The following is a 23,358-nucleotide window of genomic DNA, read 5'->3' on the forward strand; positions in this document are numbered from 1 at the left end:
TATGTCGGCCAATTACATCGTTCACCATAGAGAGAAATAATGCAGCACTAATGAATGTGTCAAGTGTGCCCAAGTTCTGCTGCACCTTTCCAGCTCTTTTAACACCACACACTACACACTGGTCCCGAAATCCCACAGCCCTTCTCTATTTACTGATGTTTTATTCATTTCATTCTCTCTGTAGGTAAATTCATTTTCTTCGGCCATTAAAAATGAACTCTCACACTGATACTTTCAACACGTCCTTAAGCTATCTGTTTGCTCCATGTTTGGAGATGTTTTAAAGATTTAGAGTTTCTTGTGTGGTGTGATTGCATATTCTGCCTATTGATTTTGTTTTTACTATATACTGTAGCATTAGGCACATGAAAGCAGAAAGAAAGAGTAAAGAGAAGGAAAGGGTAATTGAGAAAAACCTCTGAGGGGTTTCAGTGCACTTAATAAATAAGTGGAGGGGTTGTTTGTTTACACTGATGCAAAATTCCACTTACCTGTCCTCATTGAATGTGAATATGGGGACGTCACATCAGCTTCTCTGAGGAATCCTGATTGGCCAGTTCAGCTCTTCTTTCACCATGTGGTTGAGTGAGGTTGATGATGTGTCAACTGCAAAAAGAAAAGAAAAGAGTCAGGTCCACACTCCACAACTGAAATGGACATCTACATATACATTTTTTACTAATAGCTCACCTTCCCATAGCCATGTCTGTTCTTACACAATTCCAGTGGATGTAAGAGGATTATCCTAACCTCAAGGATATCGTATTTTTTGTTTTTTTCCTTCGAAATACTACATATCAAAAGATATAATAGAAATTTCATTTAATGAGGTCAGAAAATGATCTCATCCGGCTGATGATCTGATGTTAATTTTAGATATATCCTAAAAATCCCTTAGGGACGAGTCTGGCTTATACCAAATCGTGCTAATGCCATGTACTCAACTGCATCATCCCTAAGGTTGGCATGCAAACAAGGAACACTCTTTCCTTGATGAAAACCGAACACGAGAGTATGTCCTGCCCATGAGAGCGTAAATCAGAGTGACAGAGTGAGAGACTAGAAAAATAGAGGGGGAGAGAGAGAGAGAGAGAGAGAGAGATACAGAATCTGCACATCCTCACAACTCGCACACCTTTACCGTTCACAATCGGACTCAAGACTGAACTGAGAAAGCAAAAAAAGGTGAGTACAGCATAATGTGTTTGCATGAGTGAGTGAGAATCTAATGTCTTTTTAATTAAAAAAGTATACTAAAGAAAGCTATACATGGTTAAGATTCTTTTGCAGGATTCTTAAGAATAAAGTATTATGGACAGTAGTCTGCTGAGCAAGCTACTTCTCAAAAAGGTTTTTGGTCTTAGATTATAAAGATCAGAAAGAATATTGGTTTCCAGGTTCTTTAAAAAGCATGATACCATGCTGTAGATGATTTCCCAAAGAACTAGTAAATAAAAAGCTATTTTTGAAACTGTCAACTATGTTGTCATTTACTCATCCTCATGTCATTCCAACCCAACTTACTTTCTATCTTTATTTAGATATATTTGTTGTTTGTCCATACAGTGGAAGTCAATGGCTTCAAAGTTGTTTGGTTCCCAATGTTCTTCAAAATATCAGAAGTATACAGATTTGGAAAGACATGAAGGTGAATAAATAATGACAGATTTTTCAAGGGCGAACTACCCCTTTAAAAAGATTCTTCTCGGACATCAGGCTGTAAAAACAATATTTTGGGTCTTATTGGAGTCTTTATTTTAACAGCATAGGACAGGATTTGAAAATAAAAAGAACTGAGCAAAGAAAAAAAAAATCAGGCAGACTGACCTTATTATAGTAACCGTCATGTAAATGGCGGGCTGGTGGATTTATCTGAATGAATGTAAGTCATGTGATGACAAATGAGGTCATTTCAATCTTCACTCTTGTGTATGAGCTGTACTGTCATGCGGCTCTGTAATTATAAAACTGTCTGAGTGATCTACGAAAGTGCATGAAGAGGAGACCATTAGACCTAGCATGTGAAGGTCTTGACAAAAAATGGAAAGAGGACAGATTAAGGTAACATGAATTAAAGAGAGCCTGAAAAGAGTGGTGGAGGAGGAGAGAAGGAACTACATGTTGGTAATCTGTCAACTGGATTGTGACGGGAACCAAGATGAGAGGAAATAGCTATTCATGTGGTGAGGTGATTGGTGGCGGTCTTCTGATTTTCAACCATAAACCTCTCAGGCTCTAGGGTCGATCCAAAGTCACTAGCTCAGACAACACGCTGGTCTTAAGTTCCTATGCTGGCACTCAATAGTCCACCAGACCTAGCTTGATGTCTGCAAGTCTAATGGGGAGGATGACACAGGCAGTTCCTTCATCTAGGACACACCTGGCGCCTCTCACTCACAGCTGAACGCAATTATCCTTGCAAATAAGCTAGCAAAGGCTGGGATACAGGTCTCACATAAACAGCATCACAGGCAGTGTCGGTCCCGGAGCTGTGGAGGCGTCATTTGAGAAAGTTTGCTTTTACAGAAAACCTTGGATTAGCACCAGAAGATAAACATTAATCTAAGAAGGAACAGGCTTTCCTGGAGGTAGAGAGCAGAGGTTATATAGTTGGGCTTACTGATACATATCCTGTGTGTCTCTGTGCTGTCAAACATCATTTAGCCGTCGGTTTGAATCCTGCACCTCTGTTGACAATGTTGTTTGGGCTTAGAGCCTGAGGATGCCGAGAGGAGTCCGCTTTAATCATGGCGAGCCGATCAATCCGCAGGGAGATGATTAAAGCAGATCCACTGTCCCTCTCCAGCAGCTTTCCATCTGACAAAAAATATAAAATGGAAGAATGCCTAACTAAAAGGGATATCACTTTGATGGACACATGCAAAAAAAAAAAAAAAAAAAAGACTGCTGTCAAACTGATATGTTGCTTGTCAAGTAACTCAAGGTTTGTTATTTACAAAGGTTCACAGTGGCTCATAGTGCTAAATAATGAAGCCATTCCCAGGCCCAAATGTACGGAAGAGGATTAGGGCCAAGCAATAATAAAAAAAAAATGAAACCATCTTGAGATTAAAGTCATTATAATGAGATTAAACTTGTTAAATTTCGAGAAAAAAAGTCTAATCTTGAGAATAAACTTATTAAATTTCAAGAATAAAGTCAAAATGAAATTTAGAGAATAATGCATTCGATCAGTGTTCATTGCATGGCCTACTGATAGAGGCCATGGCAGAGTTGGATCACTAGTCAAGCTATATTTTAGACTTTATTTCAGTAACAAAGAAATACTATTAACTTTAGCAGTAATGTATTGCATTAAAATTGTCACTGAATTTGCCCGTGCAGAACTTTACTGGTAAAAGATGGTTGAGCCGTCACTTGAACCACTGCTGCAAATGCATGGCATGTGGACAGATGATCAATTAAAACCGTATGTACAGCATTGCCATTAATGGCTGTATAGATGGTTACAGTCGTTACATTCTGTGGATGGAGGCATACACAACCAATAACAACCCTAAGTAATAGCCTGTTAGCTACTTCTAAAAATAGTTACTGGCATAGGAGGGTGTCCCTAAAGATCTGCGCGGACATGGGGACCGAAAATGGTAGTGTGGCACTGCAGCAATGCAAAGGGTTTTACAAAGTAACCATGGAGACAGTTTCTCGAAACACGACTTTATTCTCGAAATGTAATGAGTTTATTCTCAAAATTGTATTTCGATTTTTTGTTTCTTGAAATGTAACGAGTTTTTTTTTCTTAAAACAACAACTTTGTTCTCGATATTTAATGAGTTTAATCTCTCATTATAATGATTTTGATCTCAAGATGGTTTCATTTTTTTTATTATTATTATTATTATAGCTTGGCCCTAATCCTCTTCCATAAAAATCAGTTTCATTGTTATTGTTATTATTATTTGCACTCTTTTTGTGGCAAAAAAAAAAAAAAAAAGATTTCTATTGAATTGAATGAAGGCCCATGGCTGCATCTGAATATGCCTACTTCCCTATAGTAGGTGTTAAAAGAGTTGTGTGTCCAAATTCATAAAATTCATTACTCTATTTAAAATTCACTAATTAAACTTAAATGATTGTAATTCAAGAATGCTTTGGAATATAGACCTAATTTAAATATGAACCCTATACCACTTAAAAAGTTAGTAGTAGGAAGGAAGGAAGTTTAAAACTTACATTAAATCAAATATACTGTACTTTATATTTATTCTTTTTTATACAATATTTAAAAAAAAAATGTTGTAAAATAAATTACTATAGAATCAAAGCCATATATCTAACCAAATTTGAAGTTGATATCACAGAAATTGAAGTTCCCATGAGATTTTGTTTAGGCATAATACCAAAAATAGCTGCCAGGTGACTTACATTTCTATTGAATTTAATTGTATGCATGATTCTGCCATAACAAATGAATAAACTTCTGTCCAAATATCACTTCTGTCACAAAATATGGAACCTTGAGACTCAGACCTTTCTGACAATATTTTGTCAAGATTAAAAAAAGGAGAACTCCGGCACAAAATTAACCTTATAATAAAACACTGAGACCTAGTCAACCGTTCTCTGAGATTTTTTTTCATGATAATCGAACGTAAAGGGTTTTATCTCTAAAAACTGTTTAGATTATAATGCTAGTATATGGGTGCATATAATAAGTAAAAAATAAATCACTAATTAATACCACTAATAAGGCTCAAAATAGCCACACACTTACACAGTAACATAATGAGCGTCCATACATGCAAAACGAAGCATTGGGAACTTTGTGTACAGACAGTTTAATAAGAAGATATTGTATAAAGACAGTCCACTTCGCGTATAGGCAGGAGCCATCTTTGGAAAACAGTGTCGATAAGTCGAACCAAAATGATTTGTAATGATCTAAATTAAGTTAATTGAGGAATACCTGAAATACTGAATGACAAAATTAATTTCTAAGATGTAGAAAACAAAAACTCAGGGTCTAAGACCCATGTTGTGCATCAAAGGGTTAAGTGCATCCTCTGGGTATTTAAAGCCTATTTTTTTCTTTTTGGAAATTTCAGTATGAACACACTATTTGCACTATTAATAGTACAAAACAAATATCGCATAAGTCCACAGGAAACAAAAGAGATAAAAGACAGATGTGAGATGTGAATTTGCAAAAAGGAACGAGGAGAAAACAGCATTGTGATTGAAACTGTAAGGGAGGCAGTTGAGGGTGAGGAAGAGAAGAGCGATTGGAAGAATGCAGCATGTCACAAGCCACATGCCATTGTTATTGACATTGATTTATAGGGAGCCAAGCAATGAGACAATCTAAACTACAGGTGCTATCACAGGCATCTGACACAGCTGTGCACATGTATATGAGAGAGAGAGAGAGAGAGAGAGAGAGAGAGAGAGAGAGAGAGAGAGAGAGAGAGAGAGAGAGAGAGAGAGAGAGAGAGAGAGAGAGAGAGAGAGAGAGAGAGAGAGAGAGAGAGAGAGAGAGAGAGAGAGAGAGAGAGAGAGAGAGAGAGAGAGAGAGAGAGCGATACTGGGGGTAGGTTGGGGAAATGGGGGAGGCAGAGAGAGAATATTCTCAGAGCAAATGACGAGTGTGAGGGAAGCCATGCTTGGACGGAGACACACTGCGTGCTGAGAGACCAAGAAACAATTACAGATTTAGAAGAAGACATAGAAGACCCAAGATTCATTTAAGGACTGAAAACATCTTTATCCACCTGAATCAATTTTACAGGTACACCAACAGAGAAAGGGACCAAGAAGAGTGAAGGGTAATGTCACTATACTTTGTATCTCAGATCTCCACAGGAAACTGCTGTCATTGTGATGTTCATGCAGCATGACAGAGCATGGGGACAGCTGATGGATGGAGGGATGAGGTGGAAGTGGAGAAGAATAATTTAAGATGGAAAAAAAAAATGTGTAGTGGGAGTGATGAGATGAGTGGCATGCAAAACAAGACTCAGTATTGGGAATTCTGAAGAATATATTTGATCGTTTTTGCATCTGCAGATCATGTGATTTTAATTAATGCAATATTCAGAGCTAGTGGAAAAGCTGGAGAAAAAAATATGCGAAATTGTTAGAACATGGTAATCTTGAGATTTGTACTATGACACTCTTTGTACTCTGGGCGCAAAAGGTGTATTTTATGTGACTCATTTTGTAATAGACATTGACATTTTGAAAGATTGCTCTAATCTAAGAATCCAAGAGAAAGAGGGAGAGAGACTTAGAATGAAAGAAACGGAGAGAAAGAGAGCGAGAAAAAGGGTTGGTGGGGGCTGATCTGAGGTAAAATGGACCAGCGCCTTTTATTATGGACTGCTTCTTGTCCCATGACAATAACTGCAGTGGTTATTGCTGTGTTTTGAGGCAAGACAATCAGCTTCATAAGATTAAAGTAAAGAGAAATAGTGACTGGGAGGTTGAGCATTACATAAAATAGAACATTAATAAAAGGTTGTTGGTGGAGCAATTGTGTGCAGACAGAGGACAGCTGCCATCTTGTGCTGAGGTTACGGGAAATTAAAGTTTACATGGTTGATGGGTACTTATGAGGACATACTTACAGTTTCCTGGGACCTCGAGCTGGGAGACACCTGAAAACAATGCAATGCAAATTGAAAATTAATATTGGTTGACAAACAGTGCTTTGATATGTGTTCAGTTAACTAATTTAAATTGCATTCAACAATTTATTAATATACCATTAATAGTTAATAGACTATTGTATTAATTTATACTGCAGAAATATATTGCAGACAGTGAAATCATAATGAAAGGCCTCTTTAATAAATACCAATGAAGACTTGCATCAATCTGAGTTTTATGATCCACTTGGTAAACTGGATGACAGGCTAAAGCTGCACTTCTCCGGGCATTATTTTAATATAAACTCTCATGTAGCAAATGTGTAGCAAAGAAGCAAATGTGGAATGCAATGACGCAATTAAAATATCTTATTCTCTAATTTGAATAATCCCTGGAGAAAACAGTGTGTGGGATGACAAGAGAGGTCCTTAGTGACTGGTCATCCGTTCTTGATAGAGATGATTTTAACAAAACTTTTTTTCTTAAATCCTCTTCACAGCCACTGCTCATCTGTATCACATTATCACAGAATGCTGCTCTATCTTCTGTTCTGGGCGAGTCTATTTCTGTTGATTACAAACGGGTGAGTAAAGAGATAAACATCTGACACATTGAGACTAAGAATCATCAGCCTTCCACATTGTTAACATTTCTCCCTGCATCCCAGTGAAAGAGGATTCTATGGGAATCAGTATGGTGAATGGAATGATTCGCAACTGCAGCCCACCATACAGAAGCTGATGAAAGGCTACAATCGATACCTAAGGCCAAACTTTAACCGTAAGGGCCTGCTGCAGTTGATTAAATATAGATTGTGAATTAAAACATGGATAACACATTTATTTGTTCCCACAGAGGGGCCTGTTAAAATTGGAATGAGTTTGGATATTGCCAGCATTGATGCCATCTCTGAGATTAACATGGTACGGATACTATTCATGTTTATAACCTCACCTGTAAACTTTCTTGAAAACTAATGGGATTCTGTTCTATTCACGAACTGATAGGACTACACGGCCACTATTTTCCTAAGACAGCGATGGCAAGATTCCCGACTGATATTTCCTGGAAATGAAAGTCTGAGTCTGGATGGACGGCTGGTTTCTTTGCTGTGGATCCCCGATACGTTCATCCCTGATTCTAAGCGTTCCTTCCTCCACGATGTCACTGTGGAAAACCGCCTGATCCGCATCTTCAGCAATGGCACCGTGCTCTACGCTCTCCGGTTAACACTGAATCTGAATTTACAACTTCTTACCCAAGGCTGAACAGCTGCACCAGGCAGCTGTATGTGCGTCTGGGGAACCTTCCTATACTGAAACGGTTCAATCAATATTCCTCCTTATCTCCACAGCATTACAGCAACCATCGCCTGCAACATGGACCTCACCAAGTATCCTATGGATAGACAAGAGTGTACTTTGCAATTAGAAAGCTGTAAGTGTTTTCATTCTAAACAATCAGATGTAAATGACTTCTACTCATGTTATTTTATTGATTATTCAAGAGCAGGCTGTGCATACCCTTAAACCTGAATGTGTGCGCGTGCATGTTCAGGGGGATATAATTTACAGGATGTGGTGTTTTACTGGACCCGAGGGAATGACTCAGTGAAGGGGTTAGACACACTGCGTCTGGCCCAGTACAGCGTAGAGAGCTACTACACAACCGTATCTGAAGCTGTGTATGAAACAGGTATAAACATCTAATTTCATTATGAATATCTTGGCCACTTTTTATATTTTATTTAACTGAAAAGAACCAGTCAGCCAGTCATCTGACATGTCTTTTTCTTAAGCGGCTTACAGCGCAATCATGGTTTACAGTGTCCCCAAAAAGAATTTGGATACTAAAGCCTGACTTAAAGATGCATGAATGCCACTGCAATAGATAACAAACGATCATCTAAATTTGTTTATTTATTTATTTATTAAGAAAAAAGCACAAGCACATATTTCATAATGTACATTATGGATTACAAAAATAAGCCGAAACAAAACTCTTGTGTCATACAATGATTATTAGGAATGGCCTTTTCCTGTTTTTCACTGAAAACTATATGGTAATTAATTCTTAATTTTTTTTTTCAGCATTTTACATATAATACAATTATAAACCATGTACAGTTTTCACTATATACGGGAAGGTAATTTGCAGTTAGCTAATTAACCAACGTACTATTTTATAGTATTTTTCTGTAAATATATATATATATATTAAAAAATGTACACTGTTTGAATCACCTGCAGTATTCTGGATCTGTTGCAGGTTTTTACCCGAAGCTAGTGCTCCACTTCGCTTTGCGCAGAAACGTGCTGTTCTTCATTCTGGAGACGTATGTGCCCTCAACATTGCTGGTGGTTCTGTCATGGGTGTCTTTCTGGATCAGCCAGTCCTCCGTACCAGCTCGCACCTGCATCGGCCAGTGAATCCAAGAGTTTATTACTCGAGCAAACATGTGCTAGAAAACATTTCTAGATCAAATAAACTAAATATTCTTTATCAAATCTGTTTATTTGACAGGGGTGACCACGGTTCTTACCATGACCACACTAATGATGGGTGCCAGGACCTCACTTCCTAATGCCAACTGCTTCATTAAGGCTATTGACGTCTATCTTGGCATCTGTTTCACCTTCATCTTTGGTGCTCTGCTGGAATATGCCTGCGCTCATTTCTGCACCATGCAGCACCAGACCATTGTAGATGTGCAAAGGGTGAGAAACCGTCTCAGGTTACGACTGTAACCTATGTTCCCTGAGAACAGCGAACGAGACAATACGTCGAATGACGCAATGGGGAACGCCTCATTGCGTCATTCGACGTATTGTTGAGTTCCCTTCGAAAGGGAACTGTGGATAGTGCTTAAATATGACTACTTGTTTGTTTGTTTTTTGCTACTAATTAATTATCCTTTTTAAACTAACTTTTCATAGGAACTACTCAGAGAATTCGATGAGTCAAATGGTGCGGCTCACTTGGTCAATTCAATGTCACCAAAAAAGATGCAGAAGGTAGACTCTACTCAGCAGGAGACGCCAGAGCAATCTGTGGCATGTGAAGGGGATGAGGCAGTGGACAAGACACAAGAGAAGGGGTGCGGTTTATCCTCTGTAAAGCAAATGTCTCATCGAGCAGCATCCATGATGAGTGTCGAGAATCCTCACAACATCGACAGACACTCAAGGACACTGTTCCCTATGGCATTTCTCCTCGTCAATATCTTCTACTGGCTCTATTACCTTTTGTTCTAACGGACTAAAACCTCGACCTCCTATCTCCTTAAACAAAGTATTACACAAATGACTGAAAAAGTGAAAAGACTGTTGACTACCCATCAACTCCAGGTTGAATAGTGCCCTATAACACTGAGCTGGACTTTTACATGGTTCACTGTTGCATTGAAGCAAGTGTTTCTACGCAACAGTGAAAATTAAGATTACATGAACACACATAAATCACAATAAGGACACATCTGCGATAGGACACAAAGATGGACACTGTTGTAGTATCCAGTCTTATTTCTTAAAGGGGTCATGTTATGCTTTTTTACCACTTTTACAACTTTATTTGTGTGTAATGCTGCTGTTTGAGCATTAAAAAGATCTGCAAGGTTACAAAACTCAAAGTCCACCCCAAAGGGAGATATTTTATTTAACAGAATCCCATTTACAAGAACTACAACGAATGGCTCGTTTGGACTACAGCGCGATTTTTCCGGATCTTATAAAGACATAATGTTCTCTTGTTATAGTTTATGGAAAACAGCTTTTTTTTTTTTTTTTTTTTCTAAGACGCTTCACCACTCCTTGGGTACATTTTGATTTTGATTAGTTACTGTCTGTTTTATCTTAGTTTTCCGACAAATATCTCAATTAAATGGTGGATAGTATTGTATATATTATGTATAAGAAAAAACAAATCTCATCATAGAAAAAATATACCGCTCTGAAATGCCTGTGAAACCTCTGCTTGCAAAGTATGTGCATGAAATCTGTTCTGCATGTTCGTTAACATTGTCAGGGTCTGAATCGGGCTCGAATTTGACGCCATCCTTAAAGCTACACTGTGTAACTCTTTTAGTTTATTCTTAGCTAAAAACACTTAGTTCTTTAAAAAAATATATGTGCAAATTAATGTATATTTAGGGCCAATCCCAATTCTACCCCTTACCCCTTCACTTTCCCTTAGCCCTACCCCTTCGCCTTCACCTTGACCCTTGAAACAGAGTGGCAATGCGTAGGGGTGAAAATATTCCCCTAAGAAATGGGACACCACTACGCCTCCGTTAAACGTCATTAGAAGTCGTCGCTAGCGCCTATGTCACAGGAGATGCGCCGATGTTTATCACAACTTCCAAGATGCCGTCGACGTTCATAGCAGATGTAAGGTAAAAATAAAGCCAAGTCCCTTTAGCATTCACCAGTTGTCAGACATGAAAATATGTTGCGGGACTATCGTTAGCAAACTACAGTAATTTTAGCGATTTTTTTTTTTTTTTTTTACAAACGTTTCTGTGAAGAAACTGACCGTAAATATGAACACAATATTGAATTAACATAAAGCAAATCATTATTTGTCGTTACAATACTTATAAGCCACAAAAACTTACATTTATGGGTCTCCTTTTTCGCTTGGGCAGCCATTTTGCGTCTGTAGCCTGGGTTAGCAGTGACACTTCTCATACCCCTTCATTTAAAGTGTGCTCCCGAAAAATCTTCGTTTGAAGGGCTATCTGGCCCTTCCCCCTAGCCCTCCCCCTCCAACCAAAAGAGAATTGGGACAGCCCTACCCCTTCACGTGGATGCGCAAAACGGAGGGGAAGGGGAAAGTGAAGGGGTAAGGGGTAGAATTGGGATTGGCCCTTACTTCGTTCAAGTAAAGTATTCTAGTGAGTGTATAATATGCCATTGAAAATACATACGGGTAGGGGGTTCAAATGTCGGTCGCCATGTTGCACCTCCATCTTGAAAGTACATTAGCCGAAAGAGGGACATACCCGTTAATTCAAGCTTCGCCTTTTGCGTTTACATTTGAGTTAACACTCATGGACGAAGTCGAACTGGAAGCCATGTTAGTCTTGGACTACATTGGCCACCGTAGGAGTTAAAACAAAATCGGAATTGAGATGAACAGAAACTAATATTCACTGGATGGTCATATACCTTTTCACCGCAAGATGGGGGTAAAAATCACACAGTGTAGCTTTATTTACACTAGAGAAGAACTTGCAGTTATGGAGGAGCGGGACATTTCCCGAACACACACTAAGCGCTGTCAATCAAAACACACTTGGCCAGCTAACCAATCATAGCATATTTCGTATTTTGGAAGAAAGGGGTTCATCGAAATCGGCGTGTTGGAGCCAGATTGGAGAGAGGTGTTGTAATAATGTAAAATAGCCTATGTGAAAAATAACGCGTTTTTTGAACATTCAAGCATAAAAGTATATTCTAGTACACAGCACCCCAAAAACAAAATCAAAACTTCATAAAAGGGCATAATAAGACCCCTTTAAGCAATTGATTTTACATTGCTGGTTTATAAGGTTTCAATGCTTCACCTGGTTTTTTTTTTTTCTTTTTTTTTTCTTCTTGCTTTGAAAATGTAATGCGCTGTAGGGATGTTGTAAACTTCATGCAATGAATGAGAATATTAAATGCCATAAGTAAAACCAATACTGGTCAATGTATGCATGTATGTACAATGGGGTCTATAAGTTTGCAATATTCCATATTGTAAAACTGAAATTCAAATCTGGAAAAAAAGTTAATTAAAAAAGTAAAAAATAAACTTTTTAAGGTGAAATATATCAAAAATATGTAAGATTCTGGAATATTTCTAGGGCACAATTCAAACTTATAATTCAAACAAACAATTTAACATGTTTCATATAGTATAGCTAACCAAAGCTAATATTAAAATTAAACATTTCTCATTCTTAGTGTTTTTCAAGATAGCTTAAATAGTAGCATAGCATAGGCTACAGCTATCTGAAATGATTAGAGATATGTTTCGATAAAAACTTTGATTACAAATAGGATACAAGAATATATATATATATATATATATATATATATATATATATATATATTTTTTAAGAATTAATTATAACATCATGGCATGCTTGTAATTAAAACTATATGCCTTATTGCTTAATAACAATTAACTTGTTGCAAAACATAACTTGAAATGCAATGTCACAAACTATATAAATAATCAGGATAAAAATAAAATATTATTACATGAATTAAAGTTTGATTGACTGTCCATATGACTCCATTGCTTTACTCAGTCAAGCCAACAGGTGGCAATGTCGTGCTAAAGCATTAATCTAACAGCATCCTTTGGTCAGAGAGGAAAATCTATCGGCCAATGAGGAAGCTGGTTGCCTTTTAAAACTCAGCCGGGAAACTCGGAACCAAAACAAACGACTTTTTTTTGCTCGTGTACGGATAAATACAGAGAAAAGGTAGGTACTCAACACCGTCTCGTTAGAGGCTGTATTTAATTTCGACTGGTATGATTTAGATTTTAGAAAGACTAAAGGTTAGTTTATCTGGCGATAATATTGATAAAACCCGCGTGTCACTTTTAAAACGTAAAACGAAATTGCCCAGGCTTAACGTTAACGTTAACTGTTTTGTTACAAATCACAAACGTCATTACTTCAACCGAACAAGTTGCCTTTGATTGTCTTGCTATTAAGTGAGTGTAGTTTGTATCTTGAAGCTGTCGTGTTTCTTTAACTAACTTAGTCTCTGTCAACGCTGTGCTAAGCTAACTTGCAGATATGGACACCATGATGATTTACCTGGATCAGGAGAACGGCAGATTGACCACTCCATCCATCAAATCTCGCTCGAACAGACTGCATTCAGCTCCAGGTCAGGAACGTTACCAATGCTCAGACACCAACAATTCGTTTTGTACCAGAACCATAAATGCCGGGTGTCAATTTTTTGCTAACTTTTTCAGATCAGTGCTTGAGAACACCTCTGGTAGGAAAAACTCGTCTCGGAGCTCCTCTGCAATCCAACCGAAAAGCTTTGGGAGTCATAAATAAGGTTGTTGCCACCCCAGCAGCCTCTCTTAAGGCAGAGGAGAAAACCAAACCTGCAGAGTCCAAGGTTGTTTTCTTGAGATTGATGGCTTCTTTCCTACATCGACAACTATTGAAATCATTTGTCGGTTGATTAACGTTAAATGCGTGTTTCATCAGTGTAAGGTGCTTGCACAGCCTGTTGGTGAGGAGTTGCCAGAGATTGAGAAGTGTTTCCCGTACAATCCAAGTGGTAAGCCTGTCTGCTGCTTTATGGCATTGGAACTGAATCCTCTTGGTGCCAGGCAGCTGTTGATTCTGTCCTGTTAAATGTGTAGAGTTTGAGACCTACAGTGTTCCAGATGAAGTCTACCTCAGTGGGTTCTCTCTGGCTGGTTTGGCTAAACCGGCGTGGCCGCCTGCTTCACCTGCTATGGAAGAGCTTATTGTGGATCCGTGTTTGCCACTCTCACCTTTAAAGATACCCAGTGGTAATGACTATAGTTTGATGCAGTTTAAACTTTAAATGCAAAATATTTGTATGCCCAATTAAGCTTAATTCTTTGTTCTCTAATGCAGCACTGGAATATGCTGATGAAATGGAGGCCTTCCTACAGACGATAAATGAGCTGACTGTTGACTTGCCACCTGAGTGTGAATTTTAAACCTTTTTTGTGTGAATGTTGTATAGTTTGTTTTTTTAACTGTTATTAAACTTTTTCTAAAATTCCTGTTCAAAGGGATCTGTTACTCTGACTAAAGGTTGTTTTTTTTTTTTTTTTTTTTTTTTAAATTGTCTAAATTGAGAGCTTTTTCTCTTGATCACCAATGTTCAGATCTCAGTAAAGAAGTAATTTTGTTCATTAAATATTATATATCATTTGACAGTCCTCTTGTGATATTTTTGTGAATCTTCTAAGGAAATGTCAGGATCTGCAATGGCTTTTATTGGCTTCCTGGATTTTTCTATATTCAAGTGAAACAGGTGGTCTATCAGGATATGGATAGTATATATTATACACCATAATGTTAATGCGGCTATACAATGAGGTCTCAGTTAACATGATTGTGTAAATGTTATCTAATGTTTGTGTTTATATTAACAATTTTTTTTTTTTTTAAATGTAAATGTGGAAGGTAAATGTGTCAGAACCTGACTCCACCCACCGGCAATATTTGAAAAGTGGGCGGAGCACCACATATGCATATTTTTATATTTATGAGTGACTGTTCAATGCCCTGTTCTTGGAAACCGGGACATTTTTGGCTGGCTTGTATAAAGTCTAGCAGTAAAACACATATTTTTTTGTTTCCAATTGATAATTATTTTGGCAAAGATACATTTTCTCTTTATTAAAAGAATATTCCCATGTCCAAAGACATTTAAAGTGCAAATGTTACTCACATTAAAAGATGAATAAGAAATGGGGGAGGGATACAAACAAGAGTATCAGTTAGATACTATGAAGCTAGATTTAAAAAGAATGTTAATATATATATATACAATTTTCAAATATACATTGTTATTAGCAACGCTTGGTTAAGAGCTGAATTTACCGCAGAAGTAATTGCAATGGAGTGAAGAAAAAAAACAAAAACAACGCTGTACAAATCAGTTGTCATGCCTCTTTTAAATTTAAGAGTTTTCAAAGTGGATTGTCTAACATGCATTTCCATCCTTGTTTCTTTTATAACTTAACCACAACTCTTTCTTGCACTTTCAGCCCACAAACTTATTTCATCATACCCTTTCAATCCCTCAACACTGATGCCATTTTGTGCTTGTCACATGGAACTTCACAAGACACATGAAGAAGACATCACTTGGCTGTAAAGTATTAGAATAAAGCTGGTGCTTTGTGATTCTAACTCCACTGTAAAGTTCAAAAAGTGGCAGTCACCATAGAGTTGCATATACAGTAGTCTGTGTTGGTGTAAGTCCTCATATTAATCATAAATCTTCCTGGTCAACGGTTTCTCTAAGTCCCCTTCTTAGATTCCCATTCCTGGTTAAAAACAAAGCATTATTGTTCAAGTTACACATACGGGCCTATTTGTGACATAACATAATATGATCTTTATAGCAGGGCCCTAAAGTGATCGATGAAATTCATTAGAGACTGACTATTTAGAAATGTGATCCCTATTGATGCAGCAAGCTGTTGTGTTTGTATTATCTGTTTTTTGATGCATTGCACTAGATAATGTTGTGACCACTGATGGGTTTACCTTGGCTTTCTGCATAACATTTCCTTTTGTGGATGCATAGATGGAGGGAGGGCGCTTACGCATTTCAGAGGCGCAGTTGACAGGGAGAAACGACTCAATATACTGAGTCTCTGTCCTTTGAGTCTTTGAGGAAAGAAGGAAGCATATTTAACATCAGACAATCCTTTTGATTAAACTATTCGTTCTAATTTTTGCCCAGTACCTTGTTTGTAGGTTTAGACTCTGTAGGCGTACTAGGCCCCTCCATTTCTCCACCAGCCAGAGATTTCTTCAGGTTCTCCTTCACCTGCGTGAGCCTGAGCTCTAGATCCACACGCTCACCCTCTTTCACCCGGCAGCGGTCCTCCAACTGGACGACACACTCCTCTAAAGCTAACCTCTGCTTATCTGCACAATAATAGATCATTACATTTACATACGTGTTTCTGGCTGATCCATTTTGACCACATATACATAAGGACACTAGTTGAGTAAGAGGAAACAAATCACTACAACTGTAGTGGTAGGGCAGCACAAAATGGGAATATATTATTTATTAGAATCAAGTGTGCAAATGCAATTTAAAATGTGAGATTTTTATTTTTAAAGAGCACCGATTGTGCTGTGCTTGTAGGTGCTGCACAATTTGGTAAAAAAAAAGAAAAAAAATGTGATTACAAATCAACACGACTATAAAAATAATAATAATTATTATTATTACTAATAATATTAAACAAAATAATAAATATTAGTATTGTAACAATAATACTTTTCACAGTAAAAGAATATAAAAAAATCTTTATTTTATTTTAAAATCTACAATTCTAATATTTATAGTTTATTTAAATATTACAATTACAATTTATAATTACAATTTATTTGCGATTTTATAGTCGCACAAAGCCATATCACAAATTTAGTTTTATTTTGATTAATCATATAGCTTTATCATTAGAATAAATCAAATGTTTTGTGTTATGGTAATGGGGCTGGTACCCTCTCAGATAATAGTTCATTACACTATGAATCATCTAAATATGTATACATTGTAAAAAAAAAGACAAAAGGACATGTTAAACTGAAGCAGCAAGCATTAAAAACCTATTTTGCTAGTAAAAGTGGCCCTAAATTCACTTATTTTGAAAAGAAACCAACTACTGTGGGATAATACCTCTCTATTATCGCATAAAATAGAGAGGAAAGATTTCTTTCTCACCCGTTGCACCTTTCATTTTCTCCTTTGCGTCTCGTTTCTTCTTCCGCAGTAAGACTAGTGCACTTCTGATACTGTCTATTTCTGTCTCCAGGTCTTCTTTTTCTTTCAAGAAGCGGCGTGCATCCTCCTGTGCCCGCGTTTTCCCATACCTCCCGTATTGATTTGCATCTGAAATGTCAAGTAAAGTTCAAAGATCAGACCCTAGAAGTCTGCGGGAAGGTGGCAAAGCTCTTAGCATTTCTTTGGTGAGAGAATGAGTGTGAAAATGCAGAGCCGTAGATCAAACCAAAAAGAAAGCTCAGGTTACATTATACTGACTGCTTTTGATGTGACAGCGCGAGAACTTTTTCAAAATGGCCAAAATAAGGTTAAGCAGTCAGCAGACTGCTAATAAAAACTTAAAACCATTTATTCTTTATGTTATTGAGAACGCTGGATCTAACAGCTGTGTTTGTTAGAAGCACAGTGCAGAGTGTGACGGTACTCACTGGAGCCGTGGCGCTTTAGGGTGACTTGTGGACTGGGCTTTCCTGTGTCACTGCTGGAGAAAGAAGAACGACGCTTTGTTTGTGCTCCTCCCCTCAACCTCTCATGTCCCTGCTGAAGAAAAGAAGTGTACCAAGTCAGATATTGTCTATATAAACTACTGCATGCTGTTTCATATGGGTCAATCCACAAAACGAATGCAATTTCTGTTCCTCATATTCCCAATGTGTAACAAATGATTGACAATGAATAGCTTATGCTAATTGTGTTTTTATAAACACGCCAATAAAATCCACAAACTGATGAAAAAATTGAAATAAACGGTAGCATTTAGTCTTTATGCACATCCATCCATAAAAATAATCCATATGACTCCAGTGGGTTAATAAATACATGGCTAATTCTGGTACATTTACATGGATGTTTTATTAATGACAATATCCCTGTCAAACTAAAAAAAAAAGAAAAGAAAAAGAAACAAACATTCTGTAGCGAAGCAATGGGTTTTTGGCCGTACTTGAGAGAGTCCAGTCCTGGCGGAAGGATGAGCTCTGACCCGATGTATGGTGTAGGACTTAAGACTTATGACATAGAATGTATGTTGTAGAATGTATAACATTGGTCTTATAGCGTAGGATGTATGACGCAGGACTTATGACGTAGGAGTTATGATGTAGGATGTATGTCGTAGGACCTTTGACATAGTAGTTATGACGTGGAGTTTTGACATAGAATGTATCCGTAGGATGTATGACGTAGGTATAGCATAAGCTGAGAACTGCTGAACCCTGAAGCGAAAAGGATAGAGCAAAACAAAATGGCGATTACGCATAAGTAATTCGGAAAAATGTAGGAGGATTTCGATGTAAGAAAAGAGCTACGTCCTACGTTGGATCAGAGGTCCCCCTTCTGCCGGAACTCCAATCTCTCGTGAGTGATCACGCGTACGGACGTTGCCAGAAGTCAGTATAGTTTCTTTAAAATATGGATATTTTTCTTACAAAAACCCATGCTTCACTTAAGAAGGCATCTATTAACCCACTAGAGTCGTTTAGATTACTTTTTATGATGGATGAATATGCTTTTTAAGCTTCAAAAACTAGGGCACTACACAATGCAATTACAAAGCTTGGAAGATTTTTTAATATAATTCCAATTGTGTTCAGCTTGGAAAAAAAAAGAGTCATAAAACCTAGGATGGCTTAAGGTTTGAGTAAATTATGGGATAATTTCTTTCTTTTTTTCTCATAATTTTACTGATTGACTTGAGATGCAGTATTACAATATTGCATAATGCAATATGACATTTTAAACAGAATGATACAAAAACAACTGAAGGAGTTTTTTTGTTTTGTTTTTTATTAGATTTTTTTTTTTTTTTAATGCAATTTAAAAAATCTCCTGAATTAAGGAGATTTTAGAAAAATGTACTATTTTAGTATAGTGTATGCCCTGATCACACAAGTTGAGGCACGCACAGATGGAGGGAACTAATGTTTCTGTGCGGGTGTCCGAAGGTTCAGCACAGGTTTAACAAGCCACTCGGAGGCCAGAGGCCATGACGACTAAACCTGCTCTAACCCCTGACTTCTCACCTTTTTATTAAAGACCAGTCAGGACACATGGATATAAAGAAGACTTTTCTTCAAAGAAAATAACATTTTTAAATCAGATAATGTCTCCACTCGTGTTGTTTACACTTAATGTTTGTGTATGATGCAGGCACACGAGTGTTGGGAATTTTCTTGTGTGCGACCACAAACCTCTATGGCTTCAAAAGGGACCTCATCATATGTTCGTGAATCAGTGGAGGTTGCCCATCTAAATAAACAGGAAAAGAAATAAGAACAGTTAAGGTAGTCAAAACAACATGATGACCTGGTCTATAACTCCACCCCTCACCACATTAACCCTTAACTCACAGGAAAGAATGACGGGCAGCCGTGCGGATGTTGGCGATAGTTTCCACATCTACATAGTCATAATGTAGGGACTCGGGGTCGGCAGAGGAACCGGTTTCTGCCAACAGGACTCCCAGCCAGCGGCCCATGTCTTCCGAACAACTCGCCTAACACAACAAACACAAGCAAGAACAAACATGAGCTGCAATCACAAAAAGAGCCACATACTGGAAGTTTATAAAATAGACTGTATGGACAGCATTTAATCATCAGACCTGATAAAAGAATACAAAGATAGTAGTGTTGTTATTGTTGACTAAAAGTTAGACCATTACATTTTTTTTCTTTTTTTTTTAATTAAGATATTATATTAAAAACTAAAACTTAAAGGGATAGTTCACCCAAAAATGAAAGTTCTGTCAGTAATTACGCACCCTCATGTTGTTCCAACCCTGTAAGACTTTCGGGAGAGAATACTTTTTGTGATGCGTGTGTCACTACGTGAACTACATGAGGCCATCGGAGAAGGAAATTAATCATTGAATAAAGTCGTTATTTTTGTTTGTTTTTTGCGCACAAAAAGTATTCTCGTCACTTGATAAACTTAAGATTGAGCCACTGTAGTCACTCGGACTATTTTAAAGATGTCTTTAATAACTTTTGGGCCAGCCAGTTTCGATCCCTTATAAAGCATATGGAGCAGTAAGACAACTCTGAGATTTAATCAAAAATATCTTAATTTGTGTTCCGAAGATGAACGGTCTTACAGGGTTGGAACAACATGAGGGTGAGTAAATACTGACAGAATTTTCATTTTTGGGTGAACTAACCCTTCAAATGAATATTAAAGTTGAATCACTAAAACCAAAAATTCAAAAACAAAAAAAAAAAATCAAGTCAAACAGAAATATAAAAAAAAAAATAATAAAAATGATAAAAGACAATAAAAAATAAGAAAAATGTGGTCAAAATACAAAGATAAAAATAAAAGCTAATCAAAATATAAATAAATACTGTAATAGCATTTAAATAATACTACGAATCCAATATTAAATTAAGCTATTGTATTAAATATTATGATTTTTTTTTTAATTATTTTGTATCAGTTGATTATACATAATTGTGCATGGTAATTTCCCCTATTTAGATTACATTTGTTGTCATAGGGCATTTACTTAAAGTTAATCTTTAAAAATATCTAATAACACTGTATGCAATCTTTTTCAAATCTCAGGATAAATCAACATTTTTCATAGTGTAAATTATAATAGTATGATGCCTTTATTCACCTATAGCATTTCAAGTTATTCGTTTTGGTTTTTAGTGTTTTATTTTTATTTATTTATTTAGACAAAATGGTATAGTATTTTAATATCAGCAATAAAAAAAATAATATCTGTTCATTCGTATAGTATAGATTGAGAGATGTCAATGAATGATGAGAGAAGTGGAAGGAACACAGATCAAACCCACACAAACACCAAGACTAAATTTTCATGTAGTTAACCACTCGAATACAACTCTATAGAGGATTGCTGTGAAAACTTCACACAAAACACTCACTACCTCTAAAGCTGCCAGCTCTGCACCTCCTTTCAGTATCCTCAGGGCGAAGGGGTGTTTAGGCCCAAGGCCTGGGACAACCTCACAGCCCTTCAGAGCCACAGCAGTGTGGGGGACTCGCTGTTCTGCTTTCTCGTGGTAAAGGTAAAGAGATCCGGCCCGCACACGACACCAGTGTTCCCTCCAGCACTGATTCAACAGCACTCCCACATAACCTAACACACACACAGAAAGAATTACAGCAATTATTACAGTACACCCACTTCTGTTTCATGGTATAATTTATTCCACTTCACTGTCTGAGATCAAACGCTAAGAGAGAAAAGTTGAAAATAACAGGTGGAGAGAGTCATGGGTATTGTAATATGAGAGGAGAAAGGAGAGAGAGAAAAATGTGTCTCGTACCACACCGGGGATCCTGGTCAAGAGACATGCGGGTGTCTCCCGGCAGTGGAGGCTTTCTTTTGGAGAAACTGATCATTCTTGTGATCTTTCTTCCTGCAGCTCGGCTTACGGTGCCCGTTAGCTCTGACAGTCCACCTCGCTTGGGTTTACCTGTAAACACACAAACACAGTTTTGATGGTAGAATGAAATTACATGTAAAGATATGTGTGGTCTACAGACACAAAATCTGCAGGAATTAGTCCAAAGCTATTAAAGACTTTCACTGGTCCAAACAATTATAAATCACAAACAATCCACATCCTGCATAAAGACTTCCTGCTTGTTAAGAGTACCAGACAAAGCTCTCAGACATTGAAAGGAAAAAAGGATGAATAAAGTGTCTGTGTGTGCATGTATGTGTGTGGGGGTGTGTGTGTGTTAGTGTGTGTGTGTGTGTGAGAGAGAGAGATAAACAAAATTTTGAAATTCAGAATACATTGTGAGTGTTTCTTCCCAATGAAAACCTTGCTGGCACAATGATATTGGTGTTTTGAGTAGTTGCCAGGGTGTTGTTATGCAGTTTCTAAGGTGTTAGCCTATGGGTTTTTCAAACATTGCTATGAAGGGTGTTTTGACCTTGGGTGGTTCCCAGGATGTTCAATTGTTAAAGTGTTTTAACTGTATGATTTTCAACATGTTTCATGTTTCAAGGATCGTATGGGTTGTTGCCAGAGTGTTTCTATGTGGTTTATTAGACATTCTGATCGGCTTAATGCATTGCTATGTGGTTATTATGGGGTTTCTTTTGGGTGATTGCCAGGGTGTTAACCCTCTCAGGCTCAAATTAAATTTTAGTAACAGGAAAAATCTGATATTTGGGGAAAATTATCATATGGGGTAGTACAATTATAGAATCCAGACTTTTTTTAGAGAGACCTTCACATGCAAGGCAACGCCTGCCTTGAGAGGGTTACAGTTTCTATGGCATTCTGAGTAGTTTTAGGTTTTGGGTGGTTGCCAGGGTGTTGCTATGTGATAGCTAAGGCATCCTGAGTGTTTTTTTGACATGTTGTTCTGGGGTTCCTAGGGTGCTTGGGGCAGATACCAGGGTGTTGATAGCCCAACCCTTAATCTACAAGACATTCTGGTCTATAGAAATGATTGTTCTTTCCTTGTACAGTGTGAGTGTAAAAAAAACTGCAAGATTAATTACTTTTATTATTTTTCTTAAGTGGTTTGTTTAAAAAATAATATTAATAATAATACTGATTGCCTTAAAGGAGAACTCAAGCGCAAAATGAACCTTTGGTCTAATTACACATTGGTCCCTAGTCGACCGTTCTCTGAGATTTGTTTTCATGATAATCGAATGTAAAGAGTTTAATCTTTAAAAACTGTTTAGCGTATGAGCTTGTATATGGGAGCATATAACGAGTAAAGAGAAATCTCTAGTTAAAGGGATACTCCACTTTTTTTGGAAATAGGCTCATTTTATAGGCTCACCTAAATATCAGAAAATCGGCTGAATGGATTTGAAAACGGTAAAACTCAACTGTTTAACTCTAAGGGGGTGGTAAAATGAGCCTAGTTCCAAAAGTGGAGTATCCCTTTAATACCACTAACAAGGCTCAAAATAACACAGATAACATGTGCAAAACGAAGCATTGACAACTTTGTAAGAGAAGAACAGACCGTTTAATAAGAAGATATTTTATAAAGACAGTGCACTTCATGTATACAGGCAGCAGCCATCTTTGGAAAACAGTCTCAACAAGTCGAACAACGAACGACGTGCCAAGTGAGCTGAACTGTAAGTTCAGCGAACTTCTAAACTGCATGAACGCCATTCGTGGTTCGACTTGTCGAAACTGTTTTCCAAAGATGGCTGCTGCCTATATAGACAAAGTGCATTGTCTTTATTAAATATCTTCTTATTAAATGGTCCGTACAC

At 37.3% G+C, this 23,358-nt stretch overlaps 3 protein-coding genes and 1 long non-coding RNA gene across 6 annotated transcripts in view; 2 read left to right on the forward strand and 2 right to left on the reverse strand.

Moving 5' to 3' along the window:
• Positions 1-1,859: 1,859 nt before the first annotated feature.
• On the reverse strand, positions 1,860-8,982 carry LOC120474372 (uncharacterized). Its single transcript, XR_005621770.2, has 4 exons — positions 8,850-8,982; positions 7,865-8,004; positions 6,585-6,614; positions 1,860-2,817 (listed from the first exon to the last, which is right to left on the reverse strand). It is a non-coding gene; the product is annotated as an uncharacterized LOC120474372 (long non-coding RNA).
• gabrp (gamma-aminobutyric acid type A receptor subunit pi) lies at positions 5,476-10,747 on the forward strand. 2 transcript variants are annotated; one of them, XM_039664568.2, is made up of 10 exons: positions 5,476-5,783; positions 7,106-7,189; positions 7,274-7,386; positions 7,462-7,529; positions 7,614-7,831; positions 7,961-8,043; positions 8,164-8,301; positions 8,875-9,027; positions 9,130-9,323; positions 9,543-10,747. In XM_039664568.2, the coding sequence occupies exons 2-10, from the start codon at positions 7,137-7,139 to the stop codon at positions 9,858-9,860; spliced, it is 1,338 nt and encodes a 445-aa protein (XP_039520502.1). In that variant the 5' UTR covers positions 5,476-5,783; positions 7,106-7,136; the 3' UTR covers positions 9,861-10,747. The 2 variants fall into 2 exon arrangements, with proteins under 2 accessions (XP_039520502.1, XP_039520503.1); XM_039664569.2 differs by having other exon boundaries at positions 5,477-5,746.
• A 2,221-nt stretch (positions 10,748-12,968) lies between these two features.
• Positions 12,969-14,409, forward strand: pttg1 (PTTG1 regulator of sister chromatid separation, securin). The gene is made up of 6 exons (XM_039664579.2): positions 12,969-13,078; positions 13,387-13,493; positions 13,585-13,736; positions 13,829-13,901; positions 13,987-14,139; positions 14,228-14,409. Exons 2-6 carry the CDS (start codon positions 13,400-13,402, stop codon positions 14,311-14,313), a joined length of 558 nt encoding a protein of 185 aa, XP_039520513.1. The 5' UTR covers positions 12,969-13,078; positions 13,387-13,399; the 3' UTR covers positions 14,314-14,409.
• A 2-nt stretch (positions 14,410-14,411) lies between these two features.
• Positions 14,412-23,358, reverse strand: part of afap1l1a (actin filament associated protein 1 like 1a) — a 32,715-nt gene continuing 23,768 nt past the window's right edge. For both annotated transcript variants that reach the window (XM_039664559.2, XM_039664558.2), the window contains exons 11-19: positions 21,428-21,577; positions 21,026-21,237; positions 19,481-19,626; positions 19,322-19,379; positions 17,561-17,672; positions 17,073-17,240; positions 16,080-16,264; positions 15,878-16,000; positions 14,412-15,654 (exon numbers count right to left, since the gene is read on the reverse strand). In XM_039664559.2, the coding sequence (XP_039520493.2) occupies positions 15,628-15,654; positions 15,878-16,000; positions 16,080-16,264; positions 17,073-17,240; positions 17,561-17,672; positions 19,322-19,379; positions 19,481-19,626; positions 21,026-21,237; positions 21,428-21,577 (1,181 nt within the window). In that variant the 3' untranslated portion in view covers positions 14,412-15,627. The remainder of the gene's footprint in view (positions 15,655-15,877; positions 16,001-16,079; positions 16,265-17,072; positions 17,241-17,560; positions 17,673-19,321; positions 19,380-19,480; positions 19,627-21,025; positions 21,238-21,427; positions 21,578-23,358) is intronic.

This window comes from Pimephales promelas, chromosome 9 (genome assembly GCF_988280905.1).
Source record: "Pimephales promelas chromosome 9, fPimPro1.hap1.1, whole genome shotgun sequence".
In the NCBI taxonomy this organism is placed as follows: Eukaryota; Metazoa; Chordata; class Actinopteri; order Cypriniformes; family Leuciscidae; genus Pimephales; species Pimephales promelas.